Source organism: Lissotriton vulgaris, chromosome 12, assembly GCF_964263255.1.
Source record: "Lissotriton vulgaris chromosome 12, aLisVul1.2, whole genome shotgun sequence".
NCBI classification, from domain to species: domain Eukaryota; kingdom Metazoa; phylum Chordata; class Amphibia; order Caudata; family Salamandridae; genus Lissotriton; species Lissotriton vulgaris.
The window spans coordinates 58,080,812-58,103,030 of NC_141700.1; the positions used below are offsets into that span (position 1 = coordinate 58,080,812).

At 50.4% G+C, this 22,219-nt stretch overlaps 1 protein-coding gene across 1 annotated transcript in view; it reads right to left on the reverse strand.

The window, feature by feature from the left end:
- SHD (Src homology 2 domain containing transforming protein D) overlaps positions 1–22,219 on the reverse strand; it is a 60,278-nt gene that overhangs the window by 10,183 nt on the left and 27,876 nt on the right. Inside the window, exons 4-5 of the mRNA XM_086946336.1 lie at positions 4,564–4,741; positions 3,411–3,530 (exon numbers count right to left, since the gene is read on the reverse strand). Coding sequence (XP_086802462.1) covers positions 3,411–3,530; positions 4,564–4,741 — 298 coding nt within the window. The remainder of the gene's footprint in view (positions 1–3,410; positions 3,531–4,563; positions 4,742–22,219) is intronic.

Here is a 22,219-nt window from a genome sequence, read left to right on the forward strand (position 1 = left end):
CAAAAGCGAATCTTGAGGCCAGTCAGGAGGACATGAAGCAATGGTACGATCAAAATGCCTCCTCCATCGAATTCGAACCTGGCCAACAAGTGTGGGTGATGTCCCCCACCGAACCGTGTGCCTTGCAGGACAAGTGGACGGGGCCCTTCAAAGTGGTCGAGCGCAAGAGCCCCGTCACCTATCTCATCGATATGGAATCTCCCCGGAACCCCCTCCGGGTCCTCCACGCCAACAGACTCAAACCCCACTTTGTGCGCTCGGAGCTCAGCCTCCTGATGGCTACGGACAGTGGAGCGGAAGAAGACTCCGAGCCTCTCCCTGATCTCCTAAAGACCCGTGAGAAAGATGGATCCGTAGACGGGGTCCGACTCTCAGATGTCCTCACCCCGGAACAGCGCCAAGACTGCCGGGACCTCCTGCTGCAATTTGCGACCCTGTTTTCCCTCACCCCCGGGGTCACCCCCTGGTGCTTGCACGACGTGGACACTGGGGACAGTCCCCCTATCAGACATCGGGCGTACCGCGTACCAGATCGGGTACGTGCCTGCATCCAAGAAGAAGTGTCAAAGATGCTCACGCTCGGGGTCATCGAGCCCTCGGACAGCCCCTGGGCCAGCCCGGTCGTGCTGGTCCCCAAAGCTGCTGCCCCCGGCACCACTCCTGAGCTCCGATTCTGCATCGACTACCGGGGCCTGAACGCTGTCACCAGAACCGACGCTCATCCCATCCCCCGAGCAGATGAACTGATCGACCGCATGGGGGCTGCCCGCTACCTCAGCATCTTCGACCTGACAGCGGGCTACTGGCAGATCGGTCTCACACCCCGGGCCCAAGAACGATCCGCCTTTTCCACCCCCGATGGCCACTACCACTTCAAAGTCATGCCATTCGGCATGAAGAACGCTCCAGCTACTTTTCAGCGACTGGTGAACCAGGTATTGGCGGGACTCGAGGAGTTCAGCGCCGCCTACCTGGACGATATCGCTGTGTACAGCCGCCACTGGTCAGACCACCTCCGCCACCTCCGAGAGGTCCTGCAGGCCCTCCAACAGGCCGGCCTCACAATCAAGGCCAGCAAGTGCCAAATTGGTCAGGGGTCCGTGACCTATCTCGGACACCAAGTGGGAAGCGGTCTGGTGGCCCCTCTTCAACTCAAGATCGCTGCCATCCAGTCCTGGCAGCCTCCAGTCACGCAAACCGAGGTCCGAGCCTTCTTGGGGCTCACCGGCTACTATCGGCAGTTTGTGAGGGACTATGGCAGCATTGTGGGGCCCCTCACAGAACTCACATCCAAAAACCACCCGAAGGAGGTCAACTGGACTCCAGACTGTCAAGCGGCCTTCGAGAAACTGAAGGCCGCCATGTGCACTGCCCCTGTGCTCCAGGCCCCTGACTACAGCCGGGAATTCATCGTACAAACAGATGCCTCCGACCATGGCATCGGGGCGGTCCTCTCCCAGTTGAACCCCGAAGGGCTTGACCAACCGGTGGCCTTCATCAGCAGACGCCTACTGGCCCGAGAACAGCGCTGGAGCACCATCGAGAGGGAGGCCTTCGCAGTGGTGTGGGCCCTCAAGAAGCTCCGGCCCTATCTCTTCGGTACCCACTTCCGGGTGCAAACAGATCATCGGCCCCTGCAGTGGCTAATGCAGATGCGGGGGGAAAATCCCAAACTATTGCGTTGGTCCATCTCCCTGCAGGGGATGGACTTCACTGTGGAACACCGACCTGGCCAAGACCACGCCAACGCGGATGGCCTGTCACGCTTTTTCCGCCTCGACGGGGAGAGTCCCCAAGAGGATGGGTGACTCTCCCCGCCTTCAGCTGGGGGGGACGCATGTTGGACAGGCCACATGAAGGGCTCGCTCCCTCCCCGCATGACAGGGCCCAAGCCCAGGCCCTCCAGGTGTTACCCACAGAAGCAACCCGCACCCCGTCCCCTACGGGACTCCTGCCCCCGGACATCTCTGTATCATGGGGCCGAGCCACTACCAGCTCCATCGCCCGGCCCGGCCGCCATCTTGGACCCTGCACCACGAGGCTGCGTGGCCTCGACTCGACCCTAACCCTGGGCCTGGCCAGGCCCCGACATCCCGGCACCACCATCCTCCCAGGAGGTGAGCGGACCACTTGGCAGGTCAATGGGAGAAAGAAGTGTCGAAGGCTCTCCCCCGACAGGTGCCGATCGCCCCCAGCTCCACCGGGTACTGGCTCCACCCCCCTGCTGGGTGTCTGGACTCCCTCATCCCGGACCTCCTGACCTCCAAGTGCGAGGGTCCGGACATCAAAGGGCGCCAGACCTATAACTGGGGCAGCTCCAGAGTAGGAAGGCAGTTGTATCCTGGAGTCGAGAGACACCGTGAAGAACTCATCCTTGACGGACTACTGGCACTGCCGTAGCCCTGCCTTGTGAACTATCGTCCTGCCTGCTGGCGCTGCCGCAACCTTCTGCATCCTTCATCCTCGTCGGGACCTGCTGGCGCTGCCGCGGACCGTTGTAACTACCACCTTCACCGGGACCTGCTGGCGCTGCCGCGGACCGTCGCTACCTACGATCATCTCGGGACCTGCCGGCGCTGCCGCGGCCCGTCCACCTAGAACGCCGAGCTCGAGGATTGTGAGCTATCCATCATATCATCGCATCTACCAGATTGGTAACAAGACTGTCCCGCTACCCCCTTTCCCATCCAAGAGACTAGAATCGAGGGGACCCCTGAGTCCTGACCTCCTTGTACCATTCTATCGTACTTCAAGATTGCTTATAAAGAACGTTAAACCTTATCTTTGTGTGGTGTACATCTGTGGGGGGGAAGTTACTCGTCTGTACGATCGCTGGAGACGGCTCTCCCCGGAGACCTCTCCCCTTGTCCTCGGCCGACCCTCCAGGTCCGTCTAACAATGGCTATTATGAGGACCTTTCTTTTATCGGTTTTATGTACTTCACTCAGATTGTTGCAAATAAATGTGCGACTGACTAGTATTAACACCATCGATGCTGATGGTATTCTCCTCCAGTGCTGACTATCATCGATTCCCATTGTTCACGACGAGCTCAGCTCGTCATGAGTGTACGAGAGGTGTACCTCATGACGAGCTGAGCTCGTCATGAGCATCGATGGGATTAAAAGATCTTCGGGTTTAGTTTAAATGCACTTAAACTTCATTGTAGATAACTTTTTTTGCATTCTTGTGAATGAATCTAGGAGGGTGTGAATATGCATATTAGTTTGCTTTTTTCATCAGTACTCAAGCGAATCTGTTTTCGAGTGCCCCCCCCCCCACATCTGTACTGTTGTGCTGTAGCAGGCTGCATGACGCGTGTTTAAATTGTAATTGACACAGGCAATATGAATAAAGACATGATAGCAGGACACGCGCGACTGGTCGAGGAGCGAGTGAGGGACGCTCACCTGACAGACAGGCAGTAGTCGTTCCGGCTGGTTTCGCTGTTCCGCACCAGGTAACTGCACTCCCTGCACAGGAGCAGCAGGGTCTCAGCATCTGCCCTACTTATAGCGCCATGAAACCACCTGCAGGATAGGATGAGGAAAGCAAAGATGTGAGTTGGGGGGAGGGTACCTTCTTACAAACCGTGTTGAGGCACTCTCCTAGAAACCTCTGTCCTTCCAACAACTGGCATATCCACTCTTTCGACATATCTTGCCAGTAGTAGCCTCCGGCAATGACACACGCCTATCTCTGAAGCCTCTAACACCCCTGAGCTACTGCCACAGACTTATCTTGAACTGTCACAGAAATTTCACTTTGCCAACTAGCTCATCCATAAAAAAAACGTATCTTTCAGAAAATTTGTCAGTGGTACCCTCCGGCACGGATACAACTGTAGTTCAGGCTCACACTGGTGCCACAGATTGTCTCTGTCACTCTTTGGAATTTAACTATCTCTCGAACACTCTGTCAAGACACTCGGTCACTACCATTAGTATAAATAACTAAAGGGCAGATTTACAAGCCTCTTGCACCACTTTTGCGTCCCTTTTAACATGGGAAAAGGGACGCAAAAGTGGCGCAAGGTGCTTGTAAATCTGCCCCTAAGAGCCTTATTTATTTAGATCTTGGAGGACAGGGTACTCCGTCACATTGAGGCACATGTCCAGCTGTTTACTGGCGTGCCTCTGAGGACGTGCTCTAAGATTGATATGTTAGACTCTGGACCACCCCATGTGCCTTTTAGAAGCACCAGCATTTCTGGAAATCTCTTTTATCCCCCATTGGCCACTCTTGATATACATTTAACTCCAGATGTTAAAGGAAGCCCAGATCGGCATTATCACATCCATCGGCCATGCCTTCTCCATTCAGGAGCGTCTTGAGTCAATCTAGTCTGGGGTGCAGCACTAAACACATTTAATTTCTTCATTACTTCATTGTGTACTGCTCCTTATATTTCCCCCTAGTTGGTACGTGACGTTTATTCTGCATGTGGTACTAAACCACTTCTAGCCACGCTGGAATCAGTAGTTTATATCTATAGCCAACACGAATCCCCCGTTTATTCTGGGCAAGCGGCCATCTTGAGGGATCTCCCACCGAGCGACTTACGGCTGCCTCTCCAGCGGTATCGTGGGGTCCACCCTCTCGCCAACACTGGGCCGGCGCTCCTGGCTGCGGCCGCTGCCATGGCGGCATCGTCCAAGCTGGGGGCTCAGCTGGCGGGTCTGCTGAAGGCGCTCCATGGAGGGCGTAGGAGGTAGGTCCCAAGCCGGGCTCTCAAACTGCACTGTGGAAACAAGAAAAGAGGGGGTAGATATATTGACAGATGCCAACCCACAATGTAACAACCACCACAACAATAATGACAATAAAAATATTAAATAATAAGATTATAGAGGATTGTGAGAGTAATGAATGAATAACACCTTAACGGCTATGGAACGTCCAGCTCCAGTGCTGAACGTTCCATTGCGCAGGTGCAGTTGGAACGTCCAATGGCCGACGGCAGCACTCCCCAGGTAGTGGTGCCGTCGGCCATTGGACGGGCGCAGCACTTAAGGTGTTAAGAAATAAAATAATATTGATTTTGACAACAATAACTATTAAACAAATTATACTAAAAAATACAAATAGTGAACACTTAATATAAAAATAATTAAAATAGAGATGAAAATATGATTCATAAAAGTAACAATTATATATATAACAGTACAAAAATATGTTGATAATAATAGTGATGAGTACTATTATTATTATTACCCTCTGCTCCTTGTGTTAGCGAAGGTCATTAATATGCATTAATTGCTCGCTATACAGTTATAGGCTGTAGTTATAGACAAGGCTTAATTAGGGGTAGGGCAGTTAACAATGGTTAATGCACAACACCACATGGGCAATAGAACCCGTTCTTCTACTCCCACTCAGCACAATCACAAAATGGGCTCAAAATGCAGGCAAACAGCTGGAGTTAGTGCCTTTTGATTGGCTGAGGCAACTGCATCATTCCATACACTGTTTGTGTTTCTATTTATTGACCTTATAGAGCACTTTCATTAAAGTGCTGCCCCTAGGGACACAAAGCACAGTACATTGGGTAGAGGGAGTGATCTAAACGGATAATCGTGATGGAGGCGGGCGAACGAGGGGGGAGCTGGAAGTCTGCTGAAAAGTACAGAAGGGTAGCAGGTTCTGAGACGAACAGACATAGAAGGGGAGAGGGTTCCTAATAAAAGCAGTGAGAAGGGGAAGGAGTGCAAAATCGGGCTCCATGGAAGGAGGAAATAGTTGGCGTGAGTTGAGAAGTGGACCGTAGACTGCGGCAAGGGGAAGATGCCGGCAACCAGGAAATATAATGGGGAAAGACCGTAGAAACCACAACAGACAATGAACAGGTGCAAAGTTGGAAGCCAAGAAAAGAAGCAATGGAGAAGGTATTGGGATATGAGAGATAGAGGGAAGTTTAAAAAGCAGGCGAGGAGTGCAGTTAAAGGGTTGTGGGGCAGCGGAGGTAGGAGTCATTTGAGAACCGAGGAGCTGGAGTCGGGGCGAGAGAAGAAGGCGTTAGAAAGAGGACTTGTATGGTTTGGAAGTACTGAATACTGGACTCATCTGGTGGGTGCAAGGGTTGAAATGAGGCTCAATAATGAAAGTGAAGAGTAAAAAAATATAACAGTGTATGGGACAGAGGAGCGAGGATACGGAATACGGGGCGGATGTAGCTGGTAGGCTTGAAACCTCTTACTAGACTGAGGAGGGAGTGGAGAGCCTGGCGGGACTGGACAGAAGAAAGATGCGAGGAGAAGGAATCCGAAATGAGAAATAAAAAATGAAAAAATGAAAAAAATATTTATATAGCGCCTAAACTACCCGGAGGCCTCGTGGCGCTTCAGAGAACCAAGAGCGGCACAGATAGAGGTCTCCACTAAGACTGCTAGTCAAACAGGTGTGTTTTTAGGAGTTTGCGGAAGGTTGTCAGATTGCGAGTCTCTCTTACCGACTGAGGAAGAGAGTTCCACAATCTGGCTGCCGTGTAAGAGAAGGACCGACCTCCCCATCTTGCCTTCTTAACCTTCCTGGTATTAGCCAGGAAATGGTTGCTGGAGCGAAGAGGTCTAGATGGTAAATAAGGCGATAGCAAAGCGTGAAGAATAGCAGGGCCTGATTTCCACATGGCTTTGTGGGCTATGCACATCGCCTTAAACTGTATCCTGGCGGCCATAGGTAGCCAGTGAAGCTGGCGGAGGGCTGGTCTTGCAGATTGTCTCCTAGGGACCTGAAGAAGCAATCTTGCTGCACTATTCTGGACCACCTGGAGTTTGTTTACTGTGGCCAGTGGGGCTCCTAAGTACAACACGTTTCCGTAGTCCAGCCGAGAAAGTATCAAGGCCTGGACCATAATTCTACGAGCTTCGAATGGGAGTAAGGGAAGGATTTTGCATAGCATCCTCAACAGCCCATAGCAGGTTGATGATAGAACCGTGGCTTGGTGTCCGAAATTAAGGGTGTCGTCTAACCACACACCTAAGCTCTTTATGTATGGCTTTGGCGAAGGAACAGGGCCTAGGCATGAGGGCCACGTGGGGACGGAGATTAAGGGCGAGCAATTGCCCAATAGCATGATCTCAGTCTTGTCTCCGTTAAGACGGGGGTAGGAGTCCTCCATCCACCTGGCCACTGCTTCGAGGCAGGGGGCCAGCATGCAAGACGATCCCTTGTCGTGAACTAGAGTAGAGTAATAATAATAATAATAACAACAACAATACTACTATTAATGCTACTATAATCAACACTGCAACAGCCACCATTATTACCAATAATACTACCACCACCATCACTGCTACTAATAACAATAATATTACCACCGTCTCAACTAGTACTTCTAACATTATCACTACTACTAATAACATTTTTAAAAAATCACTACTACTACTACTAATTCTACTAACATCATCAATAGTACTAATAAAAATGTTAAAATATCAATGCTACTACTTCTTCTATTGCTACTACTAATAATATTACTACTACCACCATCACCAATTATAGTACTAAATCTTCCCCACCACTAATAATATTACCACCACCACTACTAGTTATAATCCTATTACCATCGCCACTAGTGATAATAGTGCTACTAGCACCAGCACTACTATTAATATTAATCCTACTACAGTCACTACTAAAAATACTACCACCATCGCTAGTAATAATGTTACTACGAACCATTGATACTACTAATAGAAATGAAAAGGCATATTAATAACAATAAGGCAATTGACGATGTTGGTTTTGCTAGTGATATTAATAATCAAACAAGCAAAAGAATGGCATAATAACCCCAACATAAGGACAACATCAATGATCTTGCAGTAATAATAATGCTAATATTCTAATACCACCTACTACTATAGCATTGTAGCCCAGCGGTGAGGGCTCTAACAGTTGTTAAAGGCCTTCTTGAGTTCCAGGCTTGAGCTGCAGCCGGAGGGCTATAAGGCTATTAGAACAGTCTGCGCTCCGAGGGGAGAATCTTTCAATACACGGGAGACACAGAAGGACAAGCATTGGAATACTGGAGCAACCAATGTTATCTCTGTGCAAGGGTTGGAGACCCCCGATCTATATGTTTTACTAAAAATAAGTTTAAAAAATTACACATTGAGGAAAGTAAATACAGAGAAGGAGTAGTTTCTGTCCTGTAACTCCAGTTCTGAAGTAGGGGTATCTCTGTTATAGTCATAATCTAGTGAATAGTCCCGCCCATGTGCGTGGACCCCGGAGCAATCAAAAATAATCTCTTAAAGTGTCGAAAAAATGCAGAACTGCACAGACACTTAAGAGATAATGCAACCTATATCACCAGGCTACACTGTTCAGTACTTCAACTAGAAATTCCACCAAAAATCCACAAACAGCAAAGCCTGTCCAGATTTCCCTTGCCTCAGCAGCAAAAACCCCTCTGGAATGATAGAGAGGAAGACCTGGACAGACAAGCCCATAGGCTGCCATTATGTGGCTCAGAACAGGATACTGTGCCTTTAAGAGAACTTTCCAGAACTTCACAGTATCCCAGAATGCACTGCAGGTCCCTTTTACTTTCAGTTCTTTTTGAAGGCGTAAGACGCCAGACCTGTAGCATCCCTTACATGAATATCTCTCTCCACCTGGGAGGAGGGCGGGCGCTTATGACTATAACAGAGATACCCCTACTACAGAACTGGAGTTACAGGACAGAAACTACTCCTTCTGTAGTAGGGGATCTCTGTGTATAGTCATAATCTAGTGAATAGAATGGCAAGCCCATCCCCACCCCAAAGCGGCGGTGGAGAAACGAGAAATAACACCACTATTGTGCGAACAGATTTCGCAGCGAAGCCTGCCCAACCCGAGTGTCTGCCCTGGCATCAGTGTCCAGACAGTAATGCTTAGCAAAGGTATGAACCGACTTCCAAGTGGCTGCCCTGCAGATTTCTGCAATGGGAACATTACGAAGCAAAGCGGTCGTGGCAGCTTTGCCCCTGGTGGAATGAGCCTTAGGTTTACCCCCCTAAGGTCTTATTAGCTTTCTGGTAACACAGTTGTATGCAGGACACAATCCACCTCGAGATGGACTGCTTAGAGGTAGCAAGACCCGTCCTGACTGATCCATAATTGATAAACAATTGGTCTGACCTACGAATATCTTTGGGTTTATCCAGATAAAATTTCAACACCCTCCTAACATCCAGGGAATGTAAGGATCTTTGCGCTGGAGATGAAGGATTCTGAAAAAACGTAGGCAAAGTTATGGTCTGGTTGACATGAAAATCAGAAATAACTTTGGGAAGAAATTTAGGGTGAGTACGCATAACTACCGTAGCAGCATGAAATACAGTATAAGGTTCTTGGCAACACAACGCCTGAATTTCACTCACCTTGCGGCCGATGTAATGGCCACGAGGAACGCCGCCTTCCTGGACAGGTGCTGCAGAGAAGCCTTATGAATGGGTTCAAAAGGCTCCTTCATCAACCTGAACAGCACCACATTCAATTCCCATGAAGGCGAAGGAAGCCGGACAGGAGGGAATACTTTCTTCAAGCCTTCCAAAAAATCTTTGATCACAGGGATCTGGAAGAAGGAAGTCTGTGAAGGGCATTTCCTGTAGGCAGTCAACGCAGCGAGATGAACCTTAATGGAATGAACATTAAGGCCAGACTGCGCCAAATGTAGAAGGTAAGGAAGAATGACGTCTTCCTTGCACGTCGTCGGGTCATAGTTCTTGGACTTGCACCAGATACAGAACCTTTTCCACTTGTAAGCATAGGAAGTCCGAGTGGAAGGTTGCTTAGCCTCCTTCAGTATGTCCATGCAATCTTTGGGTAGATTTAAATGGCCATATTGCACTATCTCAGGAGCCATGCCACCAAACTCAAAGACGAGAGGTTGGGGTGCAACATCTGCCCCCTGAACTTCGTGAGAAGGTCCGGCCTGCACGGCAGCCGTATGTGAGGAAGGAGAGACCGGTAAGACAGGTCCTTGAACCACCACTGCCTGGGGCATTCCGGGGAAATCAGGACCATCCGCGCCCTGGACTGGGACAGCTTGATGAGCACTGCCGGAATCAGGGGAATGGGTGGAAAAGCGTACAGAAAGCTGTTCGAATAGTTGATCCATAGCGCATTCCCCAGCGTCCCCTGCTGGTAGCATCTGGAGGTAAAGTCTCTGCATTTGCTGTTTTCGGCGGTGGCTAACAGATCTAGGTCTGGAGTCCCCCACCTTGCGAAGACTTCTCCTAGCACTTTGTCGTTTATGACCCATTTGTGGTTTTCCTGAATTAGTCTGCTCAGTGCGTCCGCCTGAACATTCTGCACACCTGGCAGATGGGTAGCCGTTATCGTCAGTCCTCTGGCCAGAAGCCAGTGTCAGATCGCCTGCGCCTCCTGCGACAAAGTGCGTGATCTCGAGCCCCCCTGCTTGTTGAGGTAATACATCGTGGTCGTATTGTCCGTCTGTACAAGCAGAGAGTTGGTCTGAAAGGACGGATGAAAGGCCTTCAGTGCCAAGTGAACAGCTCTGAGTTCCAGGAAATTGATGTGATACGTGGACTCCATCGGGGACCACGTTCCTTGAATCTGTAAGTCTCCGGAGTGCGCCCCCCAAACGTGGAGAGAAGCATCCGTCACGATAGTCTGAGTGGGAATGTCCTGGTGGAAGGGAACCCCTCTGAGGAGATTCTCCGCTGAACGCCACCACTTCAGAGACTGAAGAGCATGCAGAGACAGTCGTATCTTGTCGTCCCAAGACCCTCTCCTCTGATCCCACTGATCCTCCAAGCACTCCTGCAACGGTCTCATGTGCAGCCGTGCGTGTGGCGTTAGGAAGATACAAGAGGCCATCGATCCCAGTAGAGAAGACACCGGCCTCACTGTTGTAGATGGAGTGGTCATAAGAACCTGAGCCTTCCGAAGAAGTGATAATCGTCGCTCTTCCGAAGGAGACACGCTTGCTGACAGCGTATTGATGGTGGCTCCCAAGTACTGAATGCACTGGACCGGAGTCGGGACAGACTTGGACATGTTGATGTGCAACCCCAGCTTGTTCAAGAGAACGCACGTCTTCTGGAAGTGTGCCTGAGCTTCCGAGAAGGAGGAGGCCTTGATCAACCAATCGTCCAGGTACGGGTAGACAAACACCTTGTTCTTCCTTAGGTGTGCTGCTACCACTGCCATGCACTTCGAGAATGTTCTGGGCGCAGACTTCAGCCCGAATGGCAGTACTGTGTATTGATAATGATTGGTGCCGACTTGAAATTGCAGGAACTTCCTGTGTTTGTGTGCAATGGGCACATGGAAGTACGCATCCTGTAGGTCTATTGCACATAGCCAGTCTCCCTGTTGCAACTGAGGGTAAATCTGATGCAACAACAGCATGCAAAACTTTTCTCTGCGAATCCACTTGTTTGCCTGTCGCAAGTCCAGAATGGGCCTGAACTCGTTCTTGTCCTTCTTGCGAACCAGGAAGAACCGGTAGTACAGACCTCTTCCTCTTTGAGACAGAGGTACGTCTTCTATCGCCCTTTTCCTTAACAGGATATCGGCCTCCACCTGGAGCTCGAGCAGTTGTAACCGCGAGCTGACCAGAGGAATTGATGGAGGCGGGCTGGTGAACCGAAGACAGTATCCATTGCAAACAATATTCAGCACCCACTTGTCCTAAGTAATTTTTCTCCACTCTGCCAGAAAAAATTGAACGCTTCCCCCCACCGGAGCGGGTAACGGATGTAGGGGAAGTAACCGCTCAGGGTCGAGACCCGGCTGGGCCCTTGTTCGCTGTAGAGGACTGCTGTCCCCCTCTACCCTTTTGGCGCTTCTGGAAGGGTCTCCGGAACTGCTGCTGTTGTTGCTGCTGCTGTCCCAAAGACTGACCTCGTCCCCTTCCCTGTGCACCGAACCGTCTCTGGGCTTCTCCAAGCCCACAGCCGTCAGGGTCTCTGCCTCCGCCTTCATGCGGGCCATCTCATCATCGGTATGCTTTCCGAACAGGGTTTCCCCGGAAAAGGGCAGATTGGCCACCCGCTGCTGGGCCTCCAGCTTGAGTGATGTGAGCCTGAGCCAAGCATGGCGCCGCTGGTTGATCCCATGACAGTACCCATGGGCAGCCAAAAGGGAGACATCCGCGGCCGCGCTGATGACCTGGTTTTGACACCAGCATCCCCTCTTTCAGGATCTCTTGGAAGTCCTCCCTCTTGCCTCGTGGCAGAAGTTCCGTGAACTGTTGCAGGGAGTCCCACAGGGCACGGTCATACCGCCCTAGCAACGCCGTATCGCTGGACGCCTTCATGGCCGTGGATGCAGTCCCACAAGCCTTCCTTCCAGCCAAGTCGATCCATCGGCTTTCCTCATCGGGCAACACGGTGGAGGACGGGGAGGTAGAATGTAACTTCCTGGCCGCCGTCACTATAACAGAGTCAGGCTCCGGATCTATCCGCAGAAAGGCCGGGTCCGAATTCGGGGCCCTGTACTTCTTCAGAAATCGGGAGGGAGCGGCCTTCAAAACCCCTGGCGTGAGGAACAGCTCCTCAGCAGGCTCTACCAAACCAGGCACTAGTGGCAGTAGAGGGCGAGACAAATGCTTCTTGTGAAGCGTTTCGAATATCACTGACGTCGTCGGTGTTGGAGCCATCACCGTGATTCCCAATTTTGCAGCCCCCCTCAGGAGAACCTCCTGGAACATGCTGATGTCGTCCACCGGAGATACCCTTGTCCCTGGGGAGTCCGACAAGGTCGGTGAATAGGACCGGGTCCTGGAGGAGTCCGTGCGGGACCTAGATCCCCGCCTCCTATGGCAACGTCTTGATCTGGTGGAGGACCTACGTAGACTCCTCGATCTTTCTCTCCGTCCGGAGCATGATCGCGACTTCCTTGGCCTCGGTCGATCCGCCGGTTCCACCGGAGCGGGCGACTTTGGTTTGGCCGGGGCCTTCGGCTTAGGGGTCCCCTTGGGAGGGGTCGGAAGTCTGGGCAGTGAGACCGACCTCGGAGGGACCGGAGGCGGCTTTACTGGCAACTGAGGTCGAGGTACAGGCTGCGGAAGTGGTGGTAAAAGGAGGAGGAGTAGGGGCCCTCGGAGGGAGACCCCTCGGCAATGGAGGCGGGGGTGTAACCGGCCTCTGTGACGGGGTATACCCCGCGGAGTACACTGAGCCCGGTGATCCACCTCCTTTTCCAGCCTGGGACGTTGGTGAACCTCCCATGGCGTCATACCTCATTCCACGTCTCTTCGGCGTCGAAGAACGGCGACCGGACGGCGATCGTCGGTCCCTCGACGTCAAGCGCCTTTTCCTCGGCGTCGAACATCTCTCCCTCGACGGCGAGTGCCTTCGCCTCGACGGCGACCTCTTGCACCTCGACGGCGACCTTCTGCGCCTCGACGGCGACCTTCTACGCCTCGACGGCGACCTTCTCCGCCTCGACGGCGATCTGCGCCTCAACGGCGATCTACTCCTCGACGACGATCTTCTCCTTTTCGCCGATGGCGAACGGCGGTGTTGCCTCGATGGCGAGCGCCGACGCCGGGCTTTCGACGTCGATCACTCGACGATGACTTCGACGAGGACGACGACGAAATCATCACAGGAGACTTCGACGGCGGTCTGTTTAATTCCTTCGACGTCGAGCGTCGACATCGCTTCGCCCCAGACGACGGGGAACAGACTGTAGTCATCCCTCTCGACGCCATAGTCGGTGCAATCGACCCAGACGGAGAATGGGGACGCTTGGTGTCTTCCTGCCCCAGGGGAGCCCCCCAGAGCCCTCAGCATGGGCAGAGGAAGCCCCTCCAGACCCACCTTGCGCCTTCAGCCTTCTTTCCTCAAGGCCCTGAAGCCTGATCTTCTTTCTGTCCTTCAGGGTCCTGCCAGAGAAGCCCTGACAAATCACACACTCCTCTAGGACATGGGAAGAGGGAAGGCAGAGGATACACACCTCATGGGGATCTGATTTGGCCTTCTTGCTGGAGCACTCCGGACATTTGTCAAATAATGCAGGCATATTTGACATCAAAAGGGTGCAAAAACCAAGAAGAAAAGCACTAAAGTACTTTAGAAAGCACTCAACTTGAAACAAAAGTGAAAAATCACCAATAAACCCTTGAAAAGGGAGAGCTCAATGCTCCCGGGTCCTGCTTGAAGGAGCCGGAAAAAAGAACTGAAAGTAAAAGGGACCTGCAGTGCATTCTGGGATACTGTGAAGTTCTGGAAAGTTCTCTTAAAGGGACAGTATTCTGTTCTGAGCCACATAATGGCAGCCTATGGGCTTGTCTGTCCAGGTCTTCCTCTCTATCATTCCAGAGGGGTTTTTGCTGCTGAGGCAAGGGAAATCTGGACAGGCTTTGCTGTTGGTGGATTTTTGGTGGAATTTCTAGTTGAAGTATTGGACAGTGTAGCCTGTTTTTATAGGCTGCATTATCTGTCTTTAATTCTCTCTGAAGTGTCTGTGCAGTTCTGCGTTTTTTCGACACTTTAAGAGATTATTTTTGATAGCTCCGGGGTCCACGCACATGGGCGGGACTCTTCACTAGATTATGACTACAACAGAGATTCCCCTACTACAGAACCACGATATGGAGTCAGAAATGAATACAAAGGTAGGCCCATAATGCCTGACAGAGAAAAGGTCTATTTTTTGGGCTATCCATGGCACTGAACCCACCATAGGATAACACTGAAGGGAGCCTGAGCTATCCATGGTGCGGAACCCGCCATAGGATAACACTGAAGGGAGCCTGAGCTATCCATGGCACTGAACCCACCATAGGATAACACTGAAGGGAGCCTGAGCTATCCATGGTGCGGAACCCGCCATAGGATAACACTGAAGGGAGCCTGAGCTATCCATGGCACTGAACCCACCATAGGATAACACTGAAGGGAGCCTGAGCTATCCATGGTGCGGAACCCGCCATAAGCTAGCATTAAAGGGTAGCTGAGCTACCCATGGCACTGAACCCGCCATAGGATAACGTTGAAGGATGTCTGAGCAACCCATGGCGTTGAACCCGCTTTATAATAACACTGAAGGAAGCCTGAGCTATCCAGAGCGCCGAACCCTCCATAGGATGACATTGAAGGAAGCCTGAGCTATCCATGGTGCTAAACGCTCCATAGGATAACATTGAAGGATGTCTGAGATATCAGTGGTGCTAAAAAAACATATGGTAACACTGAAGAGAAGACTTCAGGAACAAGGACACAAAGTGAGATATCCCTTGTGCTGAACCCGCCATAGGATAACCCTGAGGGCAGACTTCAGGGCCAAAGAGCCATCTTTTGTGCTGAACTTGACATAAGGAAACACTTGTCAGTATGCTTCAGGAACAACAACACAACATGAGCTACCCATGGTTCTGAAGAAGCTATTTGCTTGCAACGAGCGAAGATTGGGCTATCTATAAAGCTGATGATGCCACAGCATAACATTGAGGGAAGACACAAAGCCAGCCACCTTGATGGCTACATGGGACAAGGAAGTTTTGAAAGGGCACTCAGACTCTGAAAGGAGGGAGCCAAGGAACCATAGAGACTGTAGAAATGCACCTTAGAATTGCTGCTAACAATTCCTGATGGAGTAGCCACATTCTGGAAAACACTTAAGCAGCGTTTTGGTGAAGTACCATCCACACTGCACCAGAACAGACATCAACATTCACCATTGCAGGCAAGAAGAACAACTTTCAAAGTAGGAAAACAGCACCCAAGTCTTTGCTGGTTCTGCAAATCCCAGAATGCACTGGTACTGAATTTGAAAGACCTGAGCTAGATTTTAGTCTTATATTGGAACTTGGAAATCTGTGCAAGACAGAGGTGAGGGGTCGCGGCAGAGCTACAGGGTACACAACGAGTACAATCGAGAAATGATTGGGAAGGTCACCAAAGTGGGTTGCAGGTAGAGGGGATGCGGAAAATGAAAGAGAGATAGGAAGAAGAGTGAAGGGAGAACAGAAAGGTTTAGAATAAAGGTCTAAACCAAAAGGGCCACGAACAAATCAATACATACATATTTTATTTTACCAATGATTCTTTAAAAAAAATTAACTATATATATATTTATACACACACACTATTATACATGTATATGTGTTACATTTTGCAATCACAAAAGCATTTTTCACTAAGTAATAAACTCTTCTAGGAGTCAGTAAACTTTCACCGACTCTTAGAACGTTATTAAGACCCCATACTTATTCTCTATTTGGGAGGTACGCCTTGTGGTTTTCTCTTCATACACTTAGTAGGCTTGAGATGCATCAATATTTTGTGACCAAAGTCCTGTTGCAAAACATTGAAAAATGACTGACTGCTGAGTTGAGGGTGGGAAGGCATTCAGTTTGGGGACACTTCCTCTTTGCAAATGTAAACAAATGTTTGTTGGAGAGTTGGCATTGGCTCAGGGGACCATTACCAACTGTTCAAATTTTTTTTTTTTTAAAGAACCATTTTGTTAATAAAATGCAGACACATTTTCTTTCAGAGAACCAGCGATTTTATGTAAAGGCAATCACAGACGTAGTCGTCTTCTGACCCTAGTTGGCTACCATTCCTGTAATGGTAACCAATCAGAGAGGGCTGCAGTTTGCGACCCGCCTTATTACTATTTGTGATTCATAGGTTGGATTATGACGCATTCCGAATCTGAATTTTGCTAATCTATCTATCAGAATTTAGATCAGTTCATAAAAATCTTTACTGATTGCATAAATACTAGTCACACATTGCAACCAGTATTTTATTTTGTACATCTGGCCCTCTATTTACATATAGACACACACACACACACACACACATCTACACACTAACACACATATATATATATATATATGCACACATACACACATTTTGCTGCTTTTGTTACACAACATGCAGTGGTATGTAAAACATATAGCGCAGGAAACCATGAAATATGGAAAAATTGCTGTGAAATACGAATGTCATCATGTTAAGAGTGATTTAACATTGTCATGACTACTAGGATTATGTGGCATAAAGAACAAAATTCTCTGACTATCAGCCTGATTCATGAAAACCGGCATCTGCGATTCTCAAATAGCGAAAAATTGCGATTCGCTACTGAGAAATCGCAGATCGGAATTCATGATGTTTTGCGATAATAAAATGCGATTCGCACGCGGGCGCAAATTCCGTTAGCGATTATCGATAATCGCAGAAAAATCGCTATTTCCGGCTACATCCATGTCGGGATTGCGATATCGCAAATAGCAATATCGCTAATTGCGAGGTCGCAAAATCGCGAGATCGGGAAAACGGGAAGTCGCATTTCGAGCACAGTGATGACATCACAACCAGGAAGCAGCCAGTTCCCACCCCCATTCACCACAGTGAGGCAGACCTCGAGTCAGCAACTGGGAGAGCTCCTGCTAATCTTTTTGGATTCCTACTCTGCAACAACAGTGCTGCCATGTCTGAGGAAGCTGTTCCTGGGCCCAAGTCAAGTCAAGTCAAGTCAAGTCATAAAATTTGTATAGCGCGCTACATACCCAGAGGGTTTCAAGGCGCTAAGGAAAGGGGAGGAGGATTATTTGTCAAATATCCACGTTTTAAGCTGCTTTCTGAACGCTAGGTGATTCTGGGTGAGGCGAAGGTAAGCGGGGAGTGAGTTCCATGTTTTGGCAGCCAGGTATGAAAAGGATCTGCCTCCCATGGTGGTCTTGTTGATGCGAGGTACAGTGGCGAAGGCTTGGCTGGAAGAGCGAAGTTGGCGGGGGGGGGTGTAGAAGGACAGTCGAGAGTTGAGGCAATCTGGTCCGATGTCGTAGAGTGATTTGTGTGCGTGGGTAAGCAGTCGGAAAGTGATCCTCTTATTGACGGGTAGCCAGTGGAGGTCTCTAAGGTGACCAGAGATGTGTTCGTTGCGTGGGATGTCTAATATGAGCCTGGCTGAGGCGTTTTGGATTCGTTGGAGTTTCTTCTGGAGTTTAGCGGTGGTGCCTGCGTAGAGGGTGTTTCCGTAGTCTAGTCGGCTTGTGACCAGAGCATGGGTGACTGTTTTCCTTGTTTCGGAGGGGATCCAGCGGAATGTTTTTCTGAGCATGCGAAGGATGTTAAAGCAGGAAGAGGATACGGCACTGACTTGTCTGTTCATTGAGAGTGAAGAATCCAGGATGACGCCTAGGTTCCGTGCGTGGTCTGTCGGGATGGGTGCAACACCACAGGGCGGAAGAGGAAGTTAAAATTTTCAGAACAGGAGCTGGAGCATTTGATAGAAGGGGTGGTGGCCAACCACTCCAAACTGTTTGGCAAGGACTCTAGGAGGGTGCCGGAGCAGGAAAAAAGGAGGATCTGGCAGGAAATAGCGTCCACGGTGAACTCCGTGGGTGTGGCTGATAGGTCACTGGACGAACTAAAAAAAAGATGGTACGACCTCCGAGGTCGTGCCAAAGAGAAGGTGGCAGAGCGCCTTGGAGAGGCATCGGGCACTGGAGGGGGAGGACCTACAGTCCCTCCAAACACAGCCTTGGAGGACCAAGTGGAAAACACGCTTGAGAGGGAGGCGTGCACTGGAGTAACGCGTCTGGACTCATCCCGCCCCACCCAAGACATCCAAGGTAAGTGGCATGCGACTGCGACCCTGTCCCCTATGATTGTCCATGACCATATAGGCTCCCATAATGTTCCATAGTCATGCCATTGTTGCACATTAGGTAATGCCCTGAACCATTGTGGGACATGTAGTGTGGCCACAATGTAGTAGTACCACAATACAGCCAGACAGGTTCAAAAGTACGCAAAGCCATAGCCAGTCAGGGAATGTCACCCAGCATGCAAGTAGCAACTGCACGTGTGACAGATACATGCAACTAATGAACGTCCACTTACCCTCACAGGTGGGGCAGACAGCAGCGACAGCGAGAGGCTGCTAATAGATGAGGAGGCCCAGGATGAGGAGGAGGTGCCGCCACAAACTCAGGCACCAGCCCCTGCCGCAGCAACAACACCAGCAGCCAGGTCCACCAGCAGTGTGCCTCCTGCGTCTGGCGCAGCAACCACTGCCGCAGCCAGGCCCACAACTAGCGTGCCCCCAGCCTCAGCAACTACAGCCGCAGCCAGGCCCACAACTAGCGTGCCCCCAGCCTCAGCCGCAACAACTAGAGCCGCAGCCAGGCCCACTACCAGTGTGCCTCCAGCCCCTGCCGCACAACAACGCCTGCTGTGACACCACCAGCAGCTGGTGCTTCTACATCAGGGCCCGCGACAGTGGCAACACAGCGGCCAGCCACTGTGTCAGGCCAGCAGAGCAGGCGTGGCAGGTCTCGCCAGCAGTCCAATGCAGCAATCAGCAGGAGGGGGAATGGACAGCGGCAGGCGCGAATGAGCGCTGAGAGACGCATGCTGCGTATTCATCAGCTTCAGGCACGCCGGCAAGGTGCCATACAGCTACAGCTGTACCACATTGGGCGCAATGTGGCTGGAGTGGGGGACCGCATGACGGCGGCCATGGTAGGTGTGGAGGAGGGAATGGCCCGCATGACTGCAGCCATGGAGGCCAACACTGCAGCTATCACATCTCAGCGCAATGCAGCACGCCGGCGCCACCGTCAGCTATTGACCCGGCTGACGGCCTACACCAGGTCCAATTATGTTGTAGGCAATGCAACATCACAATTATCGCGGCGGTCCCTTGCACAGCAGCAGCAGCTCATCCAGTGCTGCGAGGATGTGGCCAGGGTCCTCGAGCACCTGACCACTGCCGTGACAGCACTACACCCTCCTGCTCTACCTGCCACTGTTGGGGGTGATGATGTCAGTGAGGGGACATCGAGCATGAGCAGCCACTCTGCCTCACAAGTAGGGTCACTCAGGCGCAGCACCAGGCCCACGTCAGGTACACGTGCCTTGGAAGATGAAGAGCCTCAGAGGTGCTTGGGTGGTACGCGCAGGAGGCGCAATTGACTTCATATGACTATTTGTGGCACAGGCTGAGTATAAGCCTGCCCTGTCCTTTCACACAGCAGTATGCTGAAATACTGTTACCAATGACAACATTTATAGTAGTAGCATTATTGTGAATGAAACAATAATCATTTATTTTGCAGCACACTTTGGCTTTGTGTCATTTTTACATTTTGCATGCATTTGTGATTTGTGGGGTGAGGATAGAGGGTGCACTAGAAACTGTTCATTGTGATGTGGTTGCGGCGTCTGTGGCCTTCAGCTGGGTTCTCGCCGCGTGCATGGCGCGCATGTGCAGGTGGCCGGTCGTCCCCTTCCGATTCACTGCCAGAGATGTCAACAGGAATCCTGCGCTTGGTAGCGATGTTGTGTAGGATAGCACACACAGCCACAATGCGGCAGCACACTTCAGGACTGTAGTACATGGCCCCACCTGTCTTGTGAAGAATGCGGAATCTGCTCTTCAGTAGCCCAAATGTTCGCTCTATGCAATTCCTTGTGCGTATGTGTGATACGTTGTAACGCCGTTGCTGTGGTGTAGCAGGGTTGAGGTATGGGGTGAGGAGGTATTCACGCAGGGCGTAGCCACTGTCACCTGACTGAGAGGAGCAGAGGGTGAGTGCCTGTGCAGCGCATCTAGTCATTCGCAATGTGACATTGTGGGCAAAGTGTACTTACCAAGTAGGTGTCCTTCCCCGAAGTCTCCCCTGACCAGTCGTGTGTGGAGGCCGCTGTGGCGGAATATGAATGAGTCATGTGTACTCCCCGGGTACTGTGCCACTATGTCGGTGATGTATGTCTTTGCATTGCAGACCATCTGGATGTTGAGGGAGTGGTAGGACTTGCGATTGCGGTACATGTACTCCGTTCCAGCAGGTGGGCAAATATGGACGTGGGTACAGTCAATGCATCCTATCACGTGTGGGAAACGGGCAACATTGTAGAATTGTAGCTTGGTCTCATCCAATTCCTGTTGGCTGGTGGGGAATTTGATGTGCTGGTGTAGCTGGGTCAGCATTGCGTCAAGGAAACTACGTAGGCAGCGGGACATGGTGGGCTGGGATATCCCCCCAGCTGCCGCAACTATCCCCTGGAAGCTCCCAGAGGCCAGGAGGTGCAGGCTGCACAATACATGGACATGTGTTGGGACGGCATTGGTCTGCCTTGTTGGGTGCTGCATCAGGGGGTCACGGTCCTGTATGAGCTTGATGATCATAGCCCCATTGAGCCTGTACTTTGCGTATATTTGCTCTCTGGTCTGGCCCAGCAGGGTGACCCGCTGGCGGAATATCCTCTCCTGGATTCTGCGTCTCCTCCTTGCTGCTCGCTGTAGCCTTCGCCGCCTGACCACCATGTACATTCCTGGCATTGTGAGACTCTTTCTGCTGTTGCTGCTTCCCCTTAAGTGACTTTGGTCAGGCCTGCACCAGTTACTGATTGGCCAACGGTTTTTCAAAAAAAAAAATTCCAATGGGTTTGATGGTTACCACCTGCTTTGGGTTCTCCTTAAATAGCGCCTCGCAAAATGCGATTTTTGGCTTTTTCGCTAATAGCGATTTTTCATGAATACTGATTGCGAGTAATGTGCGATTTCGCTATTATTTTCGCAGAATCCGTGCTTTCTCGCTATTTCCGATTCGCAATTGGTATCCTGCCGGCATTCTGCGATTATTTTTGCGATTTCGCTATTCTGTGTTTGCGAATTCGCATTTTTGATGTTGAATTCCGATTTTGGGAATTGCGCCCGTGATAGCGATTTCGCAGCTATTGAGGGCGCAATTTTGCTTCATGAATCAGGCTGTATGTGTTCTAAATTATTCTGCAAACTGCCAATTATAAATCCCATTCTTTGGCAGTATTATTTTCATCCCTTTAAACTAGAAACTGTCTTTTTGGAGAACGTTGCACATTTTGCAAAATATATGGTAAATGAAGAGGCGAACAAGAAAAATCATAATTATATGGTAAACGCTGCAGCCACAGAATTATCTGAATCTCGCCATTGTCCATTGTTTTATTAATAATATATGCAGGAAAGGTGAACAAAACCTAAACATTCCAACTCAAATCCAATTCTGTTGTTTAGCAGCGCTTTGAAGAAAACTATTACAAGCTAAATACCCTAAAAAGGACAAGTAATATTAAAGATAAACAACAGGTGCACTGTGTAATATGGTCCAATATTGACACTTGGGGGTTCTGAAGACATTTACAAACTACTTCTAGCCTCATTGTTTATGATGTCACCAGAAACCCTCAATGGTAATACTTCTGTCTGTCTGTCTGTCTGTCTAACTGAATAAGAGGAAGCAGAAGAGAAA